The sequence below is a fragment of the Cynocephalus volans genome, chromosome 10 (assembly GCF_027409185.1).
Source record: "Cynocephalus volans isolate mCynVol1 chromosome 10, mCynVol1.pri, whole genome shotgun sequence".
In the NCBI taxonomy this organism is placed as follows: Eukaryota; Metazoa; Chordata; class Mammalia; order Dermoptera; family Cynocephalidae; genus Cynocephalus; species Cynocephalus volans.
The window spans coordinates 88,107,111-88,130,942 of record NC_084469.1 but is presented as its reverse complement, the minus strand read 5'-3'; the positions used below and the strand labels follow the sequence as shown (position 1 = coordinate 88,130,942).

Sequence of the window (23,832 nt, the reverse complement as noted above, 5' to 3'; positions counted from 1 at the left end):
AAGACCCCCTCTCTCTCCTGCTGGTTGACTTTGGGAAGTAGAGACCAGCTAGTCAAACGGTTTTCCTGTCTGTAGATCCCAGATAAAATGGCAGGGGATAAGGTGATGCAGGCATCAGGACAGAGGTTTGAGGAAAGGGGAGGCCAGGACAGTCCAGGTTTCCATCTGGAGGATGATGGTGTGTGCATGCTGCATTCCACACTGAGGTGACACATTCCACACACGCATGGGGAGCCAGTGTGCTGCCACTTTCCCTCATCTCCGTGGGGAGAACTGTCAGAGCTGCCACATTCAGGAAGCCCTTTTCCCTGCCTGATGACAGTCTGCTCTCTGTCTCAGTGAGCAGATCCACGTGGAGGTGGGGAGAGGTGCTGCTGATCCTGTTCTGTGAGAAACAGGGATCGTTGCTGGGTCCTCTGTTTTGAAGGATCTGTACTTGTCAGATGTGTGATAAAACAGGTTATTTGTTTTTTTCCTGCAGGAGTCTGAGGGATTTGGTGACAGACTATTCCTTAAGCAGAGAATGAGCTTACTGTCTCAGATGACTTCAACTCCCATTGACTGCCTATTTAAGGTAAGACAGATACCAAGACATCTTTGTGAGCGAAGATGAGTGAGGAATGTACCATCTTTCGATGTCTATGAAATCCATCAGGGTGGTCTGCGTAAACACTTAATTTCATTTTGTGCTCAGTCAGAGTGGGCAGTAGGAATGCTGAAATTTTAAATTTGGAATCAGCACACCTCCCCGCCTCCCGCAATGTGTGCTGTATTAAAGCTGCTCTAGACGGTGCACTGAAGGTGCTGGGCCTGGGAACCTCCTCTGCCTGGGCTACCCTCCCTTCTCAGTTCAGCAGAATACTACTGTGCTTCAAGGCCAGTGCAGGGGTGCCTCCACTCATAGCCCCGGCAGATTTGTTGCAGGTGTATGTGTGAGCATGTGCTGGGCTGGGATTGCGCACTCCCTTCCTGGTGGTTTAATCACCTGGAACCAGAGGCAGCTCCCTGCTAAGATGTTGACTGACCTAGTGGGAGGCTGGTGAGGTGTCCATGAGGCACTCAGTGAGGGCTGGGTGAGGGCGCACCTCCTCAGGCAGCACGCTGATGCTTCCAGGCTGCTGGAGCCAGAGTGGGTTCCATGGAGGGAGCATGTCCAGTCTCACTCTTGGAATCCCAGGGGTGGGCCCTGCAGATTTGTGTGTTGATGGGGTCTCCTGCTAATGGCAGCTGTTTTCTTTTCCTCAAGCTGAGCCTCTGTTAGGACACAAGGAATAGGACTGAGGTGTCAAAATCCTCACTGAGGTTCAGAGATGTATTGCACCCCACCCCCATTCCTATTGCTTTGGAAATTTTGGGGTTTTCTTTTTTTTTTATTATGGCAGTTTTTTAATGTTTACAAAAATAAGGAGACTAGTATACTGAGCAAACCATTATGTAGCCATCACTCAATCTTGTTCTACCTCTGCTCCTCCCACTTTCCCTATCTGCCCAGATTAATTTGAAGCAAATCCCAGAGAGCAAATCTTTTCACCCTAAAACACATAGATATGTGTTTCGTATAAGGACCCGAAGAAGTCATGCCTTAAAAAAATGAGTAATTCTTGGATCCCCATACTGGCCAGCTGCCAGACAAAAAAAAAAACAAAAAAAAACAAAACCCAAGTAATTCCTTAATACTAATAGTATTTTGGATGTCACTTTTAGCACATTGCATCAGGTAACCATATAGAAGTGGAAAGACTTCTGAGCCAAGATGACCATGATAAAGATGCCATCCAAAAGATGTGTCACCCTCTGTGCTTCTGTGATGACTGCGAGAAACTTGTCTCTGGGTAAGAGGGTGCTCGCACAGACCCTGAAGCAGGAGACATGGGGCCTGGTGGAACTTTTCCACTTATTTGTTGCGTGATTGTGAGTAAGGACTTATCCTCACTGAACCTCAGCTGCCTCTTCTGTAAGTGGAGACCATAACATCTGCCTCCTTGGAAAGTCAGATGGAATAGTGGTTGTAAAAATACTTGTATAACACTGGGCTGGATACCTGGGTAGGCTAGTATAGGGCCTGCCACAGCCTCAAAAAGTTTTTAGGCATGACCTTATGTAACACCAAGGTCAAGGGTTCAGACCCCCATACTGGCCAGCCACCAAAAAAAAAAAAAAGAAAAAGAAAAAGTGGGTTTTAGGATTGGAGGAATGTCAGTTTCTCCCTGTAATCTTTTTGGTTTCCCATTATCCTCATCAGGCTGTTTTGCTGGGTGTTGAGGTGAGGCCTGAAGAGTTGGTGGGGGGAGGGACACTGGAGCTAGATGCCTTAGTTCTTCACCCTGCAGGAACTGGATGAGCAGAGGCTGGATGATACCGGGACAGTGCAGAAGAGACACATCTTGGATTATATCCTGTGATCTGTCCCATTGTCCCGAGACACTGCCATGTTCAGCCTGGTCAGGGAGAGGCTTTGCCATGCCATTCCTGTCGTGTATTTTTCTGTGTTTTCTCTCCATTTTAGGAGGCTGAACGATCCCTCGGTTGTCACCCCATTCTCCAGAGATGAAAGAGGTCATACACCTCTTCATGTGGCTGCTCTCTGTGGTAGGTGATCTTGGGCTGGCCTCTGTGGATTATCAAGGCAAAGGGATGGTGCCAAGGGTGGCCCATCGGAGGCCTCACTGACGGGGTGGTGGCAGTTGGTGTTGTGGAAGGGGCCCCATCGTGGGCTGGAAAGAGAAGAGCAGCAGAAGTTCCCCGGCCTCGATGGCCAGTTGCCACCTCCTGGGCTGGAAGAGCACCTGTATGTGGTTCTCACTGTGTAGAGACACTGCTGACACTGCCCCCAGGCTGTGGGCCACCACGCTGGGAGAATAGTCTCAGAATTGTCAACTTAGGGTTCTTGTAGCCTTGCCTTTAAAAAGTAGTTTTGTCTTTTAAAATGCACATTCAAGGTCGAAAATACAAACTCCTCCAGTGTCATCAGCCATCCTCCTAATTTCCAGAGATAATTTTGATTTATGAGCATCTGGAATTTCTGCATACTTATATGTATATAGGTATAAAATATATGACATTGTGGGGCTCACACTGTTCTACTGTGCTGTTTTTACTTGGCAGTATATAAGAACATTTTCCTTTTATATTTTTTAATGGCTGCATAATATTCCATCCTATGAATTGACAAACAAACCATGGAGTCTTCTATAGATGTCTAAGGCTCCTTTCCATTGCCTTTTATTGCTGAGAGGTGGACTTGAGATGGGTCCCCTCCAAGGTCCACACCAAAGTGCTCTGAGTCTGCAAAGCCTGACTTGACATTAGCTCTGGTTCCTCTCCAGCAAAAAAAAATAATCTCCTGGCATGTTTCATGCCAGGGAATGAGAGAGTAAAATAGTGTCATGGTTTCACAGAGAGGGTTTGGAAAGCCTCGCCCCCTTGCTTCTCCATTGTGAAGTCCTTCTGGTCTGCAGGGCAGGCATCCCTCATTGACCTCCTGGTTTCCAAGGGTGCTGCAGTGAATGCCACGGACTATCACGGGTCGACGCCACTTCATCTGGCATGTCAGAAGGGCTATCAGAGCGTGACGGTGAGCAGTGGAGCTGTGGCGGTATGCCATCATGGTGTGCCACAGCAGTGCTCAGATGAGCACAGCTCTGGGTGTTGACTTTATGGTGAGGTTGTGCTGGTTGTGCCTCAGTCTCCCAAGGTTGTGCCTCAGTCTCCCAAGGTTGTGCCTCCTTCGTGTCACACCAGTCACACCAGCTGTGCTGCAGTAGTGCAGTGAGGGCTGAGAGCGTCTCCCTGGCTCCACTGGACAAAATCGTCAGGTTTCGATTTGAAACTCCCTGATCATCTGGGGGAAGAAAGGGTGGGGCCATAGACTTTCCTCTTTGATCTCTGTACTTTTTGTCAGGAAGGATGAGAGTGATGGCGTCATTTTAATAGTAGTATGGGTAAATGAGATTTAAGATGGGAACAGATGGCCTCCACTCATGACCCCCGAGCTGGGCTTCCTGAGGAAGTAGGGCCCGCGTTGGCTGTCTTGCTGTGCTCACCTGCCTTCTTCTGCCTCTGGAAGCTGCTGCTGCTGCACTACAAGGCGAGCACCGAAGTGCAGGACAACAATGGGCATACTCCTCTCCATCTGGCCTGCACCTATGGCCACGAAGACGTAAGTGGCACTTGCTGTTCTGAGAGGCTGTTTTCCCCTTGCCCTCTCCTGGAGAAATGTGGATTTCTAATTAGTTTAATATTGTCTTTTGTGGTGATGATTATGAGAACATTGGGTGTGTAATTATTTTTTACTTAAAAAAAAAATCAATATATTACAAATACTGTATTGAAGTAACAGAAATCTAAAACTTAACTGCCCATTATCTTATCCCGAAATTCAATCATTTTCATTCAGCCCTGCTACCATCTGGTTTTTACCTTTGTACATATTCAGTTTTTACACTGTCCATTTTTATAGTAATATTGAAAATTTTTAAATTTTCATTTCCCCTTACTATTACTATGGGTATGTTAGTTTTTCCTACCCACTCTCCCTCCCCCTCTCTCCATAGTGATATACAGATGGAGTTATATGTATATGGGATTTCAGCTGGGTTATAGGAGATTGATGTACAAAACTGTGATCATACCCTACACCTTCTTTTTATTTGGCGGCTGGCTGGTTCAGGGATCCAAACCCTTGACTTTGGTGTTATAAAACTATGCTGTTATCAGCTGAGCTAATTGCCCTCTACATTTTTATGCAACATGCTTTCCTAACTTAACACCACATTATGGAAATGCTCTAGGTCAATCAGTGTAGATCTAGCCCATTCTTTAATAGATGCACAATGATCTATCATGTGTGTTGTGTCAGAGGACTCTGAGACCACATCAGGGTTCAGTGATTTGCTAGGAGGACTCACAGGACTCAGCATATAGTTATACTCACAGCTGTGGTTTATTAAAGTGGAAGGACACAGAGCAAAATCTGCAAAGGGAAAAGGCACGTAGATGAAGTCTGGAGAAAACCAGGGGCCTGCTTCAAACGGTCCTCTCTCCATGGAGTCACATAGGATGTGCTCAGTTCCTTAACAATGAGTTGCAGCAGCACGTATGAAGTGTTGTCTGCCAGGGAAGCTCATTAGGGACTCAGTGCCCAAGATTTTCTCTTCTTTTTTGATGGCTGGCTGGTACAGGGATCCAAGCCAGGATTTTTAATGTAAGCTAGTCACATAAACACCCTCTGCCTAGCATGTACCAAATCCCATACTCCAAAGGAAAGCCGGTGTTCAGCATGAACCACACTGTTGTACAAAACAGTTTAGATCCAGTGAGCCACCTTATCAGTTAGGGAATTGGGGGAACACTCCCCAAATCCAAGTGCCCAAGGAATGTTGCAGGCCAAGGGACAATCTTGCAAGCAAGGGGTAGCAGTCTCAGGCCTGCTATTGTCACTCTGCTGTGTACACTGAGGCATCACAATTATAGTCAGCTATTTCTTTCTTTTTTTTTTTTTGTCTTTTTCGTGACCGGTACTCAGCCAGTGAGCACACCGGCCATTCCTATATAGGATCCGAATCCACGGCGGGAGCGTCGCTGCGCTCCCAGCGCTGCACTCTCCTGAGTGCGCCATGGGGTTGGCCCCAGCTATTTCTTTTTGATTGGCAGTTGCATTCTTTTGAAAAAATGAGGTGTCCTGATGAGGTAATGTGGAACCCTTGAGTATAACTGTCTGTTGCTGCACATTTGCTTGGTGAGAGGAGCCCAGGTTGAACTGGGACATGGACTGAGGCTGAGAAGACCAAGACGGTGCCAGAGACTTGGCATGATGATTAATGGTGCCATTTCCCTATTTCTTTGCAGTGTGTGAAGGCCTTGGTCTACTATGATGTGCAGTCATGCAGACTACATATCGGTAATGAGAAAGGAGACACTCCCCTACACATAGCTGCACGTTGGGGTTACCAAGGCATTATAGAGACATTGCTACAAAATGGAGCTTCCACAGAGATCCAGAATAGACTGAAAGAAACACCACTCCAGTGTGCATTAAACTCAAAGGTAGCTCTTTTCATCTCTGAGCAGCAACATGACTTTTTTTTTTTTTAAATCAATGTCTATAGATTAGGTCTTAGCCTTGATGGACAAATTGTGCATTAGTGCCTGAAGGCAGAACCTGGCCTGCACCCACTCTCCTGCATTTAGGACCTCATTGTTAATGGGTTTTACTTACTTATATTATTTTCAGTTTTCCTAGAAGTTTTTCTCAGTGTTCTTCCAAGAGCTGCTCCCAGCAGAGTTTGCCTCAGCCTCTGAGCACTATAGATTTATCAGCAGATGGAGTGGGTGAAAACAGGCCAATGGCTCTGAGCAAGAAAAGCAGGAACAGGGAACAAATGCAAATGTGTTGGAGCTCTGTTTTCCCCTTACTCCGTCTTCAGCTCCTAGAAACTGTATTCTCCTTTAGCCAGTTCTGAACATCATTTAGTATGGTTTCTTCTATAAATGGTTTGTTAATGGTCTCACTCACCTTTTCCTGGTGGAATTTCTGGGATCATACTTTTGGCAACATGTAGTGAGAGTGCTCACTTCTCATGAGAGGGTGGAAAAACGGGGTGGCTCATGAAGACCAGTTCTTTGTACCCTGGTCTCCCAGCAGCAGCTCTGGTTGAAGGGATGCCTGTAGAGAAGCATGCTGTGCAGACTTGCCAGAGGAGGCGAGGGGCCTCTGTGAGATGGAGGTCCTCCACAGGCATGCAGAACATCAGTGACTGCTGGCTTACATAAGTGATTCCGCTTTAATGCAGGTCTCCAGTTGTCCCCCAACACAGACCCGATTTTTGGCCTTTTTATGTTTTACCAGCTCCCATTACAATTTCCAACCCTTTTCTAGGGCATTCTTTCAATTCACATCTTATTCTAGGAGTAACACAGTTTTGGGGTTTTTGTAAACCCACTTTATTAAGGTGTGATTGACATGCAAAAAGCTGTACATATTTGATGTATACAACTTGATGAACTTGGAGATCAGTATACACCCATGAAGCACCACCACAATCTATGCTATAAACATATTCTTCACCTCCAAAAGTCTCCTCCCACCCTCTTTATTATTATTAGTTTGTGTTTGTGTGTGTGTGGTAAGAACACTCAGCGTAAGATCCATAGTAGCAGTTTTTGGAGGTTGAAATCCCTGCTCCTGGCTCAGGAGGCCTGAGCTGTACTGCCCGAACACTCACAGGTCTTGGCTTTGTAGCAGCCAGAGCTGACTGGGCTGAACAGAGCTTGCCTGTGGCCTGATACGCTGAGATGCCTCAGGAGGAGGGTTCTTCTGCCATGTAGCTTCTACCACAGGCCTTTCCAGAGGGAGATCTGCAGAGGAAAGGAGCGGGCTGCCTTCTTGGCTCCGCTTTGAGCTGCTCCTGCTTGAGACCTGTGGGGGCTGGGTGGGAAGGCCACACGTTGTGTCTGTGGACAAACAGGCCTAGGAGTTGGGACAAGGCAGCCTTCGAGGCCCCCTCTGTGTCTGGGCTTCTCTTACCCTTTGAGCCCATTCGTGGGAAGCACTGACTGCTCCCGTTAGACAGGTGGAGCATGGTATGATGGGAGGAAGGCCAGACTTTGTCAGGCTGATCCTGAATAAGATCCCAGCCACTCTGGCCCTTGGTATCTCTGTCCAAGAGTGTGTGGCTGGGCTGTGTGAACTAAGACTCTTTCTGCACTCCAAGGAGATAGGCAGGCAGTAGGGGATATGGGTGATGACACTTTGTTTCAACCCGTCTCATTCAGTACTTTCATATCCCCTTTGTCCTCCTAGATTCTGTCTATAATGGAAGCCCATCATCTGTCCTTGGAAAGGAGGCAGAAGTCATCTGAGGTAAGTCAACAGGGTTGTGCTATTTGGTTGTATTGGAGACCAAGAACCTCTCCTCTGGTCTTCAGGTGTCTGTGTGCCCAGGTCTTTTCTCTTGCCTGGCTTCCATTACTGCAGGTCCCCATGCAGTCCCCTCAGCACTCTGTGGATTCCATCAGCCAGGGGTCCTCCACCTCCAGCTTCTCCTCCATGTCGGCAAGCTCTAGACGGGAGGAGACCAAAAAGGACTACAGAGAGGTAAGGCTTCCAGACGGGAGGATGGAGAAGAGGACTTGGTGGCCCTGGTGTTATGGCAGCCAGTTAAAGAGCCATAGCCTGATGAGGGCTGCCTGTGCTCCCCAGCTACTGGGACAGCTGCTTCTCTGCTGTGGCCAAGGTCAAGGCCTTCAAGATGGGCCCAGCTGCATCTCACACTGCTTGCTGTTCATTTCTGCTTGCCTTTCCATGATCTCCTCCCTAAGCTGCTGTTTGCTTGGTTGAGTGTATCTGTATATTAGAGAGAGAGAAAATATTCTAAGAAATATACAAGTGAAGTCACCTATAGTTTCACTGATTTCAGATCACTTTACAAAGTATTTTCTCTGCCTGCCACCTCCCACCCCATAAACCTGATGTGTGTCATTCCTGACTTCTTGCAAAGTTTACGTAGACGTTTACATGCACTCCCACATTATGTTTTTAAAAAGCTGATTTATAGCCTGTTTTCTTTTTTTCCGTTTAACTTATCTTAGATCTTGTTCAATGTCAGCCCAGTAGTTCTGCCTCATTCTTTAACTGGAGTGGACTATTGTATGGATGTACTACAGCTCCTTTGACTCCACCCTAGTGTTGCTCCCCCACAACCCCCAAGCTGTGACCAGCTCTTGGAGGACCCAGTAAGCTTAGTTCAATGCAAAACGTCAGCAAAGAAACTTCTTAGGGCGTCCTGTCTGAGCAGTTTTAAGGATATGTTTGAAAGATACTAAATGAGATGTCAGAATTCAACAAATTAAGATACAAGTGAAGCTTCTAAGTTTTCAGAATGTTGTTATTATTTCTATTGTTTTATTACCTAAATCCTTTTTCTAACATTCTTTTTCCTTTTATTAAGGTAGAAAAACTTTTAAGAGCGGTTGCTGATGGAGATCTAGAAATGGTGAGTTTTTAGAAGTGCATTTTAAAAAGCTTGCTCTTGGTTTAAGGCAGCTGCACCTGCATTTCTTGTCTATAGTTTGGTTACCAGCCATGTAGGTTCTTTGTTCAGTTTCATGTAGAAGGTGGTGCCTTTAATGAACATTTGGCAATGGTGATGCTGTGTTTTCCTGACAAGGAATGAGGCAGATGGACATAGGCACATAGTGAACGAGGTCTCTGCCTTTTAGACGTTCATACTTCAGGAGGTGGTGAGATGTTGGCAAGAAGACCAGACCCTGTCCAGGGCACAGAGTGTGGGCTCAGAGTCCAGGCCCACTAGCCAGGGAGCACAGTGCACGCCTGGTTTTAAGAGACAGCCGGGTTATGAGGAGAGGAGGAGGGGTTGGAGGCCAGGGCAGATCCCAGAGGTGTTTGTGTGGCTCTGCAGAAGTTGTGGACGGCTACGACTACTGGGCCCAGCAGCTGAGGTCTGAGGCCTGGGGCTCCAAGGAGTCCCAGCAGGTGTCTGGATAAGGTGGTACTGACTAGTCTGGGTTGGTACCTGGAGAGGATGTGGTGGCTTGAGGGAAGGCATCTGTCCTAACCATCACTGTTGGATGACAGGGCACATCTGATAGCGAGATCACTGAACAGCAGAGACACCTTTGTTAGATTCCCATGGCAGTTTCCCCAGTTTGCTTTTGACCTCCTGAAAGGAGTATGTCTTCCACTTTTAATGGAGGAGTAAATTAGATGCTTACTGAATTAGGAGCTCTGAATAAATCATATTACAAGAGAGCTTTATGAGGATGTGTGTTTAGGGAGTGCTTTTTACTGATTATTGAGTTGTTAGTGGTGAGCATAAATTACCGGATCTACTGTAACAGCCTCTGGGATATTAAGAATCTGAATGTAGTTATCAGTGTATTAGCCTTTGCCCAGAGCCACTGTTAAGCCATCCAAACAGCACAGGTTTCCTACGAGGGGACTACGGCGTCTGTGTCTGGCTGATGTTGGGTTGCTCCTCTCATGAGACAGCCCCAGAAGAATACAGCATTCTTTGGGGGAAGCAAAGGAGAATGTCTTTGGGCACCTCAGAGCCATGGTGAGAGCTGGTGGCAGAGCCTGAGTGGAGAAGTGATAACCATTGCCCCATGTCATGACGCATCTGCCCTTCCTCCTGCTGTGGGTGGGCCTGAGGCCACCTGCATCAGGTCCCCAACCCCATCTTGTTCCCTATTCTCACCAAGAGGAACTGTCTGTGGTCTATCCCAGCTGGTCTGTTAGGTGAGGTCCCTGAATGAGGCCCTTGGTGTTTCTAGCCTGAGGAATTGTTACCGATAGGTCAGGCTCAGCTTGCCCTCTCGCCTTAAACAAATGACCTGAAAGTCCAAAAGTTGATGCAAGGATTGGAAGGTTTATTCAGATTACCGGTACTCAACTAAATGTCTAAACAAGCAAACAAAGAGAAAAGAGGATGGCAGTGGGATCCAATTTAGCCTAGTCCCAATCGGCGGGACCAACCTATTCCATTAACAGTAATTGATAAACGCAGTTCTCCCCACTGTTTTCAGCATAAAGAAGAAAAGTATTGACTAGATTTAAATCAGAAAAACACAGCATAGCCAGGAGCCTTCCAGGGTGCACCTATACAGAAGTGGATACAATCCAACCAAACAGAAGAGGGCTCAGAAAATCAGAGAAAGTAAAAGAGAATAAAGCATTGCCTTGTCAGAATTTAGGCAAGGGACTCCAGGAGAGATCTACCAGCAGCAGAGACATGGGAGCAAAACAGTCCCAGTGGCCACTTGCCTCTTGCAGCTAGAGTCCTCTTTGGTGCCCAAAGCTTTCCCATTTTTGCCAGTGATTAAATTAGGCTCTCGAATTCCAAAGTCATAGAAATTAACAATGTACCCAGCAGTAAAGCAAGCAATGCTTTATTAAAAGAGATAGACTTATGCATAAAGGGGTAGCAACAGTAAAGCTAGCCCCCCGTGGGGAGCTGTTCAGGGTCTTTTGTAGGGAAAGGGGTTAAAGGGTGGCAGGCCAGTGTCACTGGAGGTGATCCGTTCTGTTCTTCCTGGCTGCGTTATGGGTGCATGCTCAGTAGGTCCAAAATGGCAGTAGTGTTCATCATTGTCACCCCAGGAGGGTCATTATACCAGTCACCTTGATGCTTTGTGCGCACCTTAGAATTCCTAAAGGGGTCTTAAGGCTAACCTGTAACTTCTACAATTATGGTAAACAAGCCTTGGGGAGGGGTTTTGCAACTCAGTAAATATCTGTTTCCTCTTTTATCTCAGTCTATTTTGTCAGGGCAGCCTGTCGGGTAATCATTTGCCCTGAGGCGTCTCATGACTGAGGAGTGGAAAAGTAACAGTGTCCTCTGCAGGGAAAATGGAGTCAGTTTGGTTCATAGGCTGAGCATTACTCTTACTCTGTTTCAGAATGTCTGTTTTCAGAGCTATGGAAGGGACCTGGAGGAGGGAAAGTTTGGAGTTGAAGAGGTCTCCTGGGACCCTTTGTCCCTCCCAGCAGGCTTGTGCCAGCTTCCCCCACACCTAGAACCAGGCACGGAAACATGCTTACATTGTTTTCTTCTCTCAAGTATAATATTCTAGAAACTGGTCTTTACTGGAACATAACTTTGACCTGTTTGGGGGTCTTTTCAATACTTTCACCCATTGGCTCATGCATCATAGCAGAAAGAATGTGGGCGTGGAGTCCAGGAGCCCGCATGTCGGTTCCAACCCCCACTTTTACTAGTTGTGTGCCCTTGGACAAGTTGTGGACCTCTCAGAGTGAATTTTCCACATGGTAAGAAGGGAGGTCTGGAGCTGCCTTGTGGGTTGTGGCAAGCATACAATTAGATAATGTAGATAATGGTAGGGGATGGGGGTACTCGCCAAGTGCCCTAGGCCCAGGGTTTTAAAGCCATCACCCCGAGGCAGCACCAGTCTGCCCCTTTTTAAGATAGTAGAAAAGACTCTCCAACATAAGCTGCAAAAATGATAGCTTGATCTGTTTACATCACCATTACAGCTTTGGGATTTAGAAAGGCCAGAGCACAGGTGAACCCTGGAGTCCTAGTGAGGGAGCAGAAGTCATCTGTAAATCGCTGTGGTGGTTGAGGAAGGAAGCGTAGGCCTGATTTGGGAACACTTAATTGTGTGTGTGTGTGTGTATGTTTGTGTGTTTAAGATACTATAGCTTGGAAGGAGCTAAGGCTGAGTTTTAAGTTCCTCTTTCTCCTTACTCTCCCCAACCAGGTGCGTTACCTTTTGGAGTGGACAGAGGAGGACCTGGATGAAGGGGAGGGTGCTGTCAGTGCTGCGGATCTTGAATTTTGTCACCCCTTGTGCCAGTGCCCCAAATGTGCACCAGCTCAAAAGGTTTGGCTTTGCTTCTGTCAGTAGGGTTGAGGTTGGGGAAGCAAGTTCTTTTTCCCCTTAGGAAGGTTCTCTGCTGCTGAGCCAGATAATCACTGAATGGCTATTATAGGTATCCTCTGAACATGGTGGGGATTAATTGGCTCAGGGTGGAGAGAAGCTCACACTGGAGCAGGCAGGATCCAGCCTGGGCTGCCAGTTTTCTGACTGGGCAGGGGAGTGAGCAGGGGGTGCTCACAGACCCAGTGTTTCAGTGTCTCTCTGGGCCCAAACCACATGGCAGGAGTTTATGAACAGACACGCCTGAGGGTCTCCATCCATGTGGTTGGAGTCCTCTCGGGAGGCTGTCCGCGTGTTCTGTTGCTGTCTTTGCTCATATTGCTTCAGCCTTTGGGGGAGATCCTCCCTGGAAGTACAGAGCGATCCCTTATACCCTTCACTCAGTTTCTCACAGTATTAACATCTTGCAGACTACTAGGCAAAATCACAACCAGGATATTGACATCGATACAATCCATTGATCTTAATTCAGATTTCCCGTTTTACTTGTTCTTGTGCGTGTGTGTGTGTATTTAGTTCTGTACCGTTGTCACATGTATATTTGTGTATCTACCACCACAGTTAAGGTACAGAAAACTCTCTCACAGACAAATCACTTGCGTTGCCCTTTTATAACCACACGCACCTCTCTCTGTCACCCCCACCAGCCGTAACCCCTGCAATCCCTAATCTGTTCTCCATTTCTACAATTTTGTCATTTCAAAACTGTTACATAAATGTAATCATGCAGCATATAACTTTTTGAGATTGGCTTTGTTCGCTTGGCGTGATTCCAAGTTGTTATGTGTAATCCACAGTTTGTTCCTTTATTGTTGGTAGTATTCCATGGTGTGTATGTGCCACCGTTTGTGTAACCATTCACCCGTCGAAGGATGTGTGGGTTGTTTCTGGTTTGGGGATATTACGAATAAAGGGACTATGAACATTTGAGTACAGATTTTTCTAAGAACATAAGTTTTCATTTCTCTAGGATAAATGCCCAGGAGTGCAATTGCTGAGTCATGTGGTAATTGCATGGTTAGTTTTATAAAAAACTGACAGACTTTTCCAGAGTGGCTGTACCCAACAGCAGTGTATGACTGATCCAATTTCTCCACATCCTCACCAGCATTTGGTGTTCTCACTATTTTTTATTTTAGCCATTCTGGTAGGTGTGTAGTACTATCTTGTTGTGACTTTAATTTGTATTTCTCTAATGGCTGATGATGTTGAACATCTTTTCATGTGCTTATTTGCCATCTGAATATGCTCTTCAGTGAAATGTCTGTTTTTGGTGTTTTTTTTTTTTGCTTGTTTTCTTTCCCTTTTCTATTGAGTTTTGAGAGTTCTTTATATATTCTAGATACTAGCTCTTTGTCAGATGTGTGGTTTGCAAATATTTTCTTTCAGTCTGCAGTTTGTCTGTAGTCTTCTCATATGGGCTTTCACAGAGTGAAAGTTTTAAATTTAGAAGTCCAGTTTAACAATTTTGCTTTTATGAATTGTGCTTTTAATGTGAAGTCTGAGAACTCTTTGCTTAGCCCTATATTCCAAAGATTTTCTCCTTTTTTTTTTTTTAAGTTATAAGTTTACATTTTACAGTTAAGTCTTTGAACCAGTTTGAGTTAACTTTTGTACAGGGTGTGAGATTTAGAAAGCAGCTGTGCTCCCACCACCAGCACCCACTAAACCACCCAAGATGTGAGATTTAGGTTTTGAGGTTCTTTTTTTTTTTTTTCCCTATGGATGTCCACTTGCTCCAGCACCATTTATTGGAAAGGCCATCCTTCCTCCATTGACCTGCTTTTGCACTTCAGTTGACTGTATATTGTGTAGTTCTATTTCTGGGTTCTCTGTTCTCTTCCATTGATTTATTTGTCTGTCCTTCCACCATTTAACACACTGTTGTGATTACTGTAGCATATACTAAGCCTTAATATAGGGTAGAGTGATTCCTCCTAATTTGTTTTTTGCCAGGATCGTTTTAGCTATTCTGGGGTGCTTTTCCATATAGATTTTAACAAATTAATTAACTTTATATTTCCTTATATAAAAACTCTATGTTGTAGCCACAGCTGGAGCCTGGGTCCTCTGCACAGAGACTCTGGTGTGGGTCTTTACAGGATGGTCAGTGAATTCCTGATAGGGAGACTTGGTGAACACAGTCTCCTTCCAGGGGTCGGGGGTCAGATAGCTGTAGGTCTTGGAGATGGCATCAAAGATGGCGTTGGTGAAGTTGTGCAGGAGGGCAGTGCAGCCCCTGGCTAAGGTGTAGCAGTCGTCAATATCAGATAGTAGCAGCAGCTTCTTGGGACAGGGGCTGAGGTGATGCCAGTGCCTCTGGGGGCAGGGAGGAGGTACACCAGCACAGAGCCACAGTGGCCTGTCACCTTGCAAGGGACAGTGTGGGGCTTCCCAATATCGTTCCCCCAGTAGCCTCTTTGCACTGGGAAAATGGAGAGCTCGGCCAGAATGATGGCCCCTCAGGTGGCGGTGGCTACCTCCTTGGAGCCCTTAACACGTAGACCAATGTGGCCATTGTAGTTCCTGATGGTGACAAATGTCTTGAACCTGGTCCACTGGCCAGCATGGGTCTGCTTTTACACCTGCATAATCTTCAAAATCTCATCCTTGGGGGATGCCTCAGGAAAAAGTTAATGATCTCAGACTCCTTGCTGGGCAGACATCTCCTCCAGGGACTTGATCTTCATGTTCTTGACCAAGCAGCCCAGCTTGGTGATGGGGATCCACTTCTTCTCTTTGGCCTTGCCTCTGTGAACTCCACGACCTGACTCTGGCCCCGACTGTGGCCACAACCTCATCCCCAGGTGCTACCAGGAAGCCCCCATGGCCTCCCATTCCAGGGCCTCTGGGTCCTCTGGACCCTCTTGCTGCAACAGTGTCGTCCGCCATTCGGGTTTCCATATAAATTTTAGAATAAGCTTGTCTATGTCTACAAAAAAGCCTTACTGGGATTTTGATAGGAATTGCATTAAACCTATATAGACCAATTTGGGAAGAAATGACATCTTTACTGTGTTGAGTCTCCAGTGAAAACAGTGTGTCTCTCCAAGTATTTAGGCCTTCTTTGATTTCTTTCATCAACATTTTGTGGTTTTTTAGCATACAGAACCTATCTATGTTTTAACTGTCATTTTCTTTTTAGCAGTCGTAATTGGTATTGTGTATATAATATGCACTCACAGGTCAGCTAATGATAGATGCATATGTCCCATAGTAAGAAAATTAATTTGACTTTATAAAATAGATATGGTGGTGTTATCCTTTGTATTACAAGATAATATGAACTTATTTTTAAAAAGCTTCACATGAGTTACTCTAACCTAAGAATATTGAAAATGACTAAAATTTTCATTCACGTACTATAGCTTTTCAGGTTCAGAGTAGTAGGTACATTGGGAATATGCAATTTTTGATCTGTCCCCATGTTGTTGGATATATACAGTCCAAAAATATATACTGATCTCTCCTAAATGAGCTGCTGTGAGAAACATAGGGATTAAAAGGTAGATGATGTGTCAAAGGATATGATGGGCTGCCACAAAGCCCTCAGGCAAGTCAGTGCCTATGTGTGACTAGAGGCACTACTGTGTCTCTGCCCCATTCTTTTTATCATTGTCCTACTCCCCATACTTCTGTACCTCACAGTTTACTAGTTGTAACAAGACATTGAATTGCACATTAAAATACCTGTAGAATTTATTGGATAAAGTCTTAAGCTGTCTGTTCTTTTTTCTTTTCTTTTTTTTTTGGCGACTGGCCGGTATGGGGATCCGAACCCTTAGACCTTGTATTATAATACCACTCTCTAACCAACTGAGTCCACTCTGCTCTTTTAAACTTTTTCTCTTTTTATAATTTCTCAAAAAGACACAACACTAAATTGCTTCATGTCCATGATTAAATTAACACCCCCCTCCTTTTCTAGCCCAGTCATAGAAATCTTTTATAGAAGTGTAATATGCATACAATAAAGTACACCCATTTAAAGGATACAGTTTTGGTGAGTTTTTACAGATACATAATCCTGTGAAACAGTCACCACAATCAAGATACAGAACATCTCCGTTATACTGCTTTGCAGTCCCTCCCTCCTCTGTCCCAGGCAACCACCAATTTGCCTTTCCATCAGAATAGAATAGTTTGCATTTTCTTAAATTTTATGTAAATGAAATCCTGCAGTATCTGCCCTTTTGCATCTGGCTTCTTTCACTCAACATAATGTTTTTGAGATCCATGTTGTATCAGTCGTTCATTACTTTTTATCACTGGGTAGTATTTCATTGAGTGGATACACCAAAATTTGTTTATCCATTCACCTGTGATGGATTTTTGAGTAGTTTCTGGTTTTTGCTTTTGTGAATAAAGCTACTGTGAACATTTATGTACAACCTTTGTGTGGATATGCGTGTTCCTGGGTAAATGCCTAGGAATATAATTGCTGGGTTATATAGTAAGTATATGGTTAACTTTATAAGAAACTGCCAATTTTCCAAAGTGGTTGTAGCATTTTACATTCCTAGCAGCAGTGTGTGAGAGTTCCAGTTGCTCCACATGCTTGTCAACACTTGGTATTTTGACTTAACTTTAGCCATTCTGGTAAGTTTGTGGTGGTATTTCATTGTGTGTGTGTGAGTGTGTGTGTGTTATGTGTGTGTTTTCCTACTTATTCATTTCTTTTTGATTTTTGAGGTATAATTTACATATAGTAAAATTCAGCCTTTAATTTAGCATACAATTTTTTAAAGAGATAACATTTTTAATCATCAAAAAGTGAATTAGATAACCAATCTTTTAATCCTTGGCCAGACACATAAAACACCGGTATTAATTCCACTATCAAAATCTCTGATTCAAAATCTCAATTTAATGTTTGTTTTTAGGTAATATGGTCTATAAATCAGTTTTGTTTGCCCTTTTGTTTGATTATTCTTATATTGGCATGATTGATTTAAAAACCATTGTGAATAATGTAGTTCCACAATAAAAATAAAGGTGAAGTATGAAGATAATATAGTTTTATGACGTTTGACGAATGAATGCCTAGTCTTACAGCCACTACCATGAAGAGAATATCTCCATTGCCCCTAAATACTCTCCTGCCCCTTTGTAGTCATCCCCTTCCCTTATCCATATCCATTCCATGGAAACTTCTGATCTGTTTTCTGACCCTTTGATTTTGTCATTCCTGACTTTGATTTGCATTTCTCCATAACTAAAGATGTTGAACATCTTTTTCTGTGTTCATTGACTGACCATTTGCCTGTCTTCTCTTGTGAAAGTTCTGTTCGAATATTTTGCCCATTTAAAAAAAAAAAAGTCGGATTGTCTTATTGACTTGTAAGAGAATAAAAAATTTTTTTTAATTTTTAAATTTTTTGATTCTGGTTGGGATAAGTCCTTTGCTGATGGTATGTATCGCAAACATTTTCTCCTGTTCTCTGACTTGCCTTTTCATTTTCTTAATTGTGTCTTTCAAAGAATAAACATTTAAAACTTTTATTGTCAGTTTATCAAGCTTTTCTTTTATGAACTTTACCTTTTGTCTTATCTAAAGAGATCTTTGTTTATCCCAATGTTGCAAAGATTTTCTTCTGTGTTCCCTTCAAGAAGTTTAATAGTTATAGTTCTTACTAGTAAGTCATTTTAACCGTTTGGTGTGAGAAAAAGCTTGACATACGGTGTTTCCATATGTGGATATCCAGTTGTTCCAACACCCTTTGTTGGACAGACTTTCCTTTCCCCATTGAATTACCTAGTATAATAGGTAGGGCATTATTTTAGTGGCTTGCTTTATTAGAAATTGTATCTTTTGATATATCAGACCTTTCTAAACTAATAGGAATTCACCTGTGGGAAATGTGATTTTGGATCCCACTGTGATCCCAAATTTTGCTTAGGAGCTGTGGGGGGAAGATGACTTCAGTTCCTTCAGCCCAATTTCTTATATACTCATGACATTTGTTTCCATCTTCTCTGCACTTACTAGAAGCTGGCTAAGATTCCTGCCAGTGGGCTTGGTGTGAATGTGACCGGCCGGGATGGCTCCTCCCCACTGCACATTGCTGCCCTGCATGGTCGGGCGGAACTTGTCCCCCTCCTGTTGAAGCATGGTGCCAGTCCCAGTGCCAGAAATGCAAACCACGCTGTCCCACTCCATCTGGCCTGCCAGAAGGGCCACTTTCAGGTACAGGCTCTGACTCTTGGGCAGTGTAGTAGGTGCTTGCTTTCGCTAGAGCTTCACTGATGGGAGTGCTGCTGAGGGGCAACAGTATGGTGGCTAGCCCAGAGGACAAGCACCTTGTCATCCTCCAGCCCTGAGATTCTGAGATGTGCATGCCAGGACCACTCAGCCTCTGAACACAGAACTCTGGTGCTCCTTGGGGATGGAGCCAGCCCCCTCCCCAATGCCATTCACATGTGAGTGACATGGAGACTGTCATTCTGAGTCTGACCCCAGCAGGTGCTCTTTTGTGCTTGGGTGTTGGTCATCAAGGGCTTGTACCCACGGTCATCTTACCACCTTTCCATTCCCATAGCCCTTGGTCTGTGCCAAACAGTTCAGTACTTTGTAAAGTACAGTCATGGCCCTGTAGAAGGGGTTCAAGAGATAATTTTGAAATGATTAACTTTTTTAAAGTCCTGTTTTGCTTTTTTCAGAAAATATCTATATTTTTTCATTTTCTTTTATCAGTTCTGCCATTAGCTTATAAAAGATAGGGATTGTATTTCAGATCTTCCATCTCTCGTAAATACCAGCATAGGGTAGATAGAAAGGTCAAATGAAAACACTAGTGCTGAGCATAGTGCCTGGCACAGAGTAGACCCTCAGCAAATGTTCATCCCCCACCTTCAATTGGTCTCCTTTCTCCTGAGGGTCAGATGTAAGTCTAAAGAGCCTTCTTAATAAGCTTAGAAAAGAGTGAAAAGAATATCAAGTTAGATGATTTTTCCCGGCAAATTTTGATCAAGGTTGAAAATTTCTCTTCTCTGTGTTAGGTGGTGAAGTATCTATTAGATTCTAACACAAAACCCAATAAAAAGGATATAAGTGGAAACACACCCCTCATTTACGCCTGTTCCAATGGCCATCATGAGGTTGCGGCTCTGTTGCTGCAGGTAAGTGCCCTCCCAGTCTCTTGGGTGACACGCCCACACTATTCAGTGTGGCACCTTCACCAGTAAAGCCCTGGCAGGTCACTGAAGACAGAAGGGAGAGGGCCTCCCCTGCGTGCCTTAAGCCAGCCCCCACCCATCCCAGCCCTCTGGGGAGAAGAGCTTAGCACCTGCATTAACACTTGTGATTCTCTGATGGGAGTGGGGCAGTGTCCGCGTCTGCTGCATGCAGCCTAAGGACTTCGACCCTACTTTTGCAGAGGGTTTGGTGCCCACCTCATTTACCACAGGCAAGTTGAGTTGTTACCTGAGTGTGAGTTGACTGGCCTGTGTCACTGCCACTCTTTTTCCCTCTTACTAATGGTTATACCTGTTAACTGTAGGACAAATAATTTACTGAAGCAGAGAAAAACCACCTTGTCCATAACCCTGCTATTCAAAGGCAACTCATTTTTATGGACTTTTATAAAAAAGGGTTTAATTTAGATCCGTATTGTTTTCTATTTTGCTGTTTTTCATTTAACATAGAAAACTGTTTATTAAAACCTTGATTTTTTTTGGCAGCTGGCTGGTACAGGGATGAAACCCTGGACCTTGGTGTTATCAGCATCACGCTAACTAGCCAGCCCCTAAAGTCTTGATTTTAAATGGTGGAATAACTATGGCTGCACTGCAGTGTTTTTTAAAAATCTGTTCCTGCTTTGTACATCTATGTGGCTTCTAGTTTTTCTGCTGTAATGATAAATGATGCAGTAAATGTCTTTGTCCATAAAATTTTTTTCTCAGTATTACTTTCACCCGCAACATTTTAAGAAAATTTTCAGACATACAGAAAAGTTGGAAGAATTTTATAGTGAACACCATACACCCACCATCTAGATGCTACATGAGTATTTTTTAGCATTCCTTTTGATTGTGCTATTTCTCTTTCTAGCATGGGGCCTCCATTAATGCTTCTAATAATAAGGGAAACACAGCACTGCACGAAGCTGTGATGGAAAAGCACGTCTTCGTGGTAGAGCTGCTTCTGCTTCATGGAGCATCCGTTCACATCCTGAACAAGAGGCAGTACACAGCTATAGACTGTGCTGAGCAGGTAAGTAGAGAGAGCTTAAGAGCTGAGGAAGTCGCAAGTTCCTTTACAGCCCTTTGGATTCCTTGTGTTTAAACCAGATCTGAAATAGCAATAGCCAGATCTTTGAATCACTGTGCCAGAAGTCTGCCAGCATGGTTAGATACCTGGTTCTTGGTCACCTGTCAAAGGCAGCATGCTCAGGAACCAGGAATCATTCTCTCAGGGGCAGTTTTCAGAGGTCTGAGTGGTGGTGCTCCCCTCAACCCCCAACTGCCACCAGTAGGTGCCCTGTTAATACACCTGTTGCCTTAGCACAATGGAGAAAGTTTGTTCAGTTTGTGGACTTAAAGCTTGAGTTCTGTAAGGAGAACTGTGAATGCCCACACTGACCACTCTCTGTAGTGCTGTGGATATTTGCTGTGGAGGATGGTGGGGAAAAAGTCCTTTTCTCCTGGGGAGATGGTAGCTCTTTTCTGTTCCTGTTTTCATGTTCAATCTGTATCTAGTTTTCTACTCAGGATAGACAGCTAATAGGCTGTTAATTGATACAACTGAGATGTTAGAAATTCACCATAAATCTGGCCTACTCATAGGCTTATTGTTAATTTTTCATTTGTAGTGACATTTCCTAACAAAATTGAAATATTTTAAACTTTCAGTTTTAGTACTTTCTCAAATGATGATGAAGAATGTGTTTTATTGAGTACTTACTATGCGGTGGACCCTCAGTAACCTCATGATAACCACACAATGACGGATCTATTACTGTCGACCCAGTTGTGTGGCGTGGTTAGATACCCAGCCAGGGTGCCCGGTAGAGGGCAAGAGCAGGCTCTAAATGCAGGGCTGTTTTCATCACCAGGCTTTTTGGCCTCCAAGTTTTATCTATAGATGTTCTTGAACTTTTTATGCCCAGCCACATTGATACTGACATTTAGATCAAAAACCAGTAAGAACCTGCTGAGAAAGAATTAAAAATATTACTCTTACCTTTTCCTTTTCAAATTGTAGAATTCAAAAATAATGGAATTACTTCAGGTAGTACCAAGCTGTGTTGCCTCCTTAGATGATGTTGCTGGAACAGACCACAAGGAGTATGTTACTGTTAAGATCAGGAAAAAATGTAAGAACTTACATTCTTTCTGTCATTCTCAACTTGGGTTTATTTGGAAATTCATGGGTAGCTACAGATTTTCATTTAATTGTAAATGTAAAATGTGATTATAGTCATGACTGGGGGAGATACAGGCACCAAAGAAATGTATGTTATATCCTAATTTATCAGACTAGGGGTGAGCTTTTTTTGATACTCATTTTCTGGTTGATTACAATGATGTTTCCTGAGGAAAATAGGATAGAAACTCTCAGCATTATCTTGACAGTTCAGGCCTCCACTTACCAACTAGAGAGGAGGAGCAAGCTCTGGTAGTTTCTATTATGCCTCATGTTCCAAAGCCAGGTGTTCTTCTGAGAGTTTCCTGGACATCCAGGGTAAATGCTACCTTTAAAGTTTTGTTTTATTTTGTTTTTTAAGTTGCCAGTGTACAGAGGTTGATGGTAATTAGAACAGCAGTTGCCAAATATCAGTGGGACTAAAGTATTTTCTAAGTTTTGAAGGGGTCTTTGTTCTTTTTCTTTTTAAAATTACAATATGCGTTTGCAGTGCAATCACGTGAATAAACCCACTCATGTATCTGGATGACCCTGCGGCTGTCTCACAGTAATTGGCTGTAGCTGGGGAATATCAGTGTATCAAAGATTTATCTTTCTGTTTCATGGGGTTTCATATAGCAGTTATCTGCTATATTTCCTTAAGCAAATTCACTAAAGTTTTCTAAATTTTGGTAAAACTCAGAAAATGGAAAGATTGCATCTATGCTGTGATTTTAAAACAAACCTTAAACTATTTTTGAAGTTTTCAGATGTTTATTTTTTTCTCTATAGGGAATTCAAAAATGTATGATCTACCAGATGAACCTTTTACAAGACAGTTTTATTTTGTTCCCTCAGTTGGTCAATTGAAGTAAGTCTAAAATTTGAGTTGATATTTGTGCTTTTGACTCTTCAGTTTACTTACAATTGAAGCAGGTTAGGTGCAACTTTAATTGGTTATGGAAAAATCTGCACTAATAATGCCATCAAATACTGCCACCTTGTGTCCAACCAGAATGTTTCACACCACTATCCCAAATATTTATTTTATTTTGGTTTTCAGGGGAAAGACTTCAGGGGAGATTATGGCAAGAGATAGAAGTGTCCCTAATTTTACTGAAGGTTCTTTGCATGAGGTGAGTTATTAAACACTGTCTTGTAATCATATTTTTAAAATCCTGGCTTTTTCAAAAATAATCCCTGGTAAACACATTTTTCCTTGATGGTCATCTTCATCTCATTATTCCCTTCACTGTAAGTGTTAGCAACAATTAAAACTGGAATTCTTTAGTGGGAATTATGTGTACAGACTTCATTAATTGTTATATTTAAAAATACATTTTTGAGCAGAAAAAGAAAAGTGAGGGGAAAGTAGAAGGTTAGTTGTATGTGTGGGAAGCTGCACTTCACAGCGTGCATAGTAGGTAAAACAGCTCAAATTCCACTATTGTTTTAATCACTAAAGGAGGGAAGAAAATGAGTTTGTATGTAGATGGGTAAATAATATCTCCAAACATGGTATAAAATTGCTCATATAGGTAATTCTTTATGTGGCCACTTCCTACTGCACAATTTAATCACTTAATTATAAAAAGTGGGCTGGCTGGTTAGCTTACTTGGTTAGAGGGTAGTGTTGATAACACCAAGGTCATAGGTTCAGATCCCCATACTGGCCAGCTACCAAAAAAACTCAAAAACTGAAATTATAAAAAGAAGCCTAATTTACAATCTGTGGTACAGGAAAGTGACTCTTCTCGGAAACATGACTTTCCTTACTGCTGATATGAGAATTTATAGTTTATGTGGCATAGGCTTGTTAGAACAAATACACAAAAGTTCTAAATTGTTTTAGAGAATTAAAGTGATTTTTATTTTTTATTTTTTAAAAATAATTTATTTTATTTATTGAATCAAAATCAATTATACATATTTTTGGGGTTGAACATTGAGATATGTTGATTAAATCAGTATTACTAGCATATATATTGTTACAAATCATAATTATTCTTTATGCCCCTTGTCCAACCTCTCCCCTTCCCCCATTCCCTCCCCCTCTACCCTCTAATTGC

At 43.4% G+C, this 23,832-nt stretch overlaps 1 protein-coding gene and 1 pseudogene across 6 annotated transcripts in view; one reads left to right on the top strand and one right to left on the bottom strand.

The window, feature by feature from the left end:
- ANKRD27 (ankyrin repeat domain 27) overlaps positions 1-23,832 on the top strand; it is a 79,329-nt gene that overhangs the window by 30,116 nt on the left and 25,381 nt on the right. For 5 of the 6 annotated variants that reach the window (XR_010024595.1, XM_063110228.1, XM_063110226.1 and 2 more), the window contains 16 exons: positions 482-574; positions 1,705-1,832; positions 2,507-2,589; positions 3,459-3,574; positions 4,067-4,159; positions 5,848-6,045; positions 7,802-7,861; positions 7,976-8,095; positions 8,949-8,993; positions 12,241-12,363; positions 18,410-18,607; positions 19,420-19,539; positions 20,471-20,632; positions 21,623-21,734; positions 22,556-22,634; positions 22,827-22,899. Coding sequence is in view for 5 of the 6 variants with exons in the window: in XM_063110228.1 (XP_062966298.1) it covers positions 482-574; positions 1,705-1,832; positions 2,507-2,589; positions 3,459-3,574; positions 4,067-4,159; positions 5,848-6,045; positions 7,802-7,861; positions 7,976-8,095; positions 8,949-8,993; positions 12,241-12,363; positions 18,410-18,607; positions 19,420-19,539; positions 20,471-20,632; positions 21,623-21,734; positions 22,556-22,634; positions 22,827-22,899 (1,803 nt within the window). In the remaining variant the exon portion in view is untranslated. The remainder of the gene's footprint in view (positions 1-481; positions 575-1,704; positions 1,833-2,506; positions 2,590-3,458; positions 3,575-4,066; positions 4,160-5,847; positions 6,046-7,801; positions 7,862-7,975; positions 8,096-8,948; positions 8,994-12,240; positions 12,364-18,409; positions 18,608-19,419; positions 19,540-20,470; positions 20,633-21,622; positions 21,735-22,555; positions 22,635-22,826; positions 22,900-23,832) is intronic. The other variant, XM_063110229.1, reaches the window with a different exon arrangement.
- Positions 14,458-15,312, bottom strand: LOC134388703 (small ribosomal subunit protein uS5-like; annotated as a pseudogene).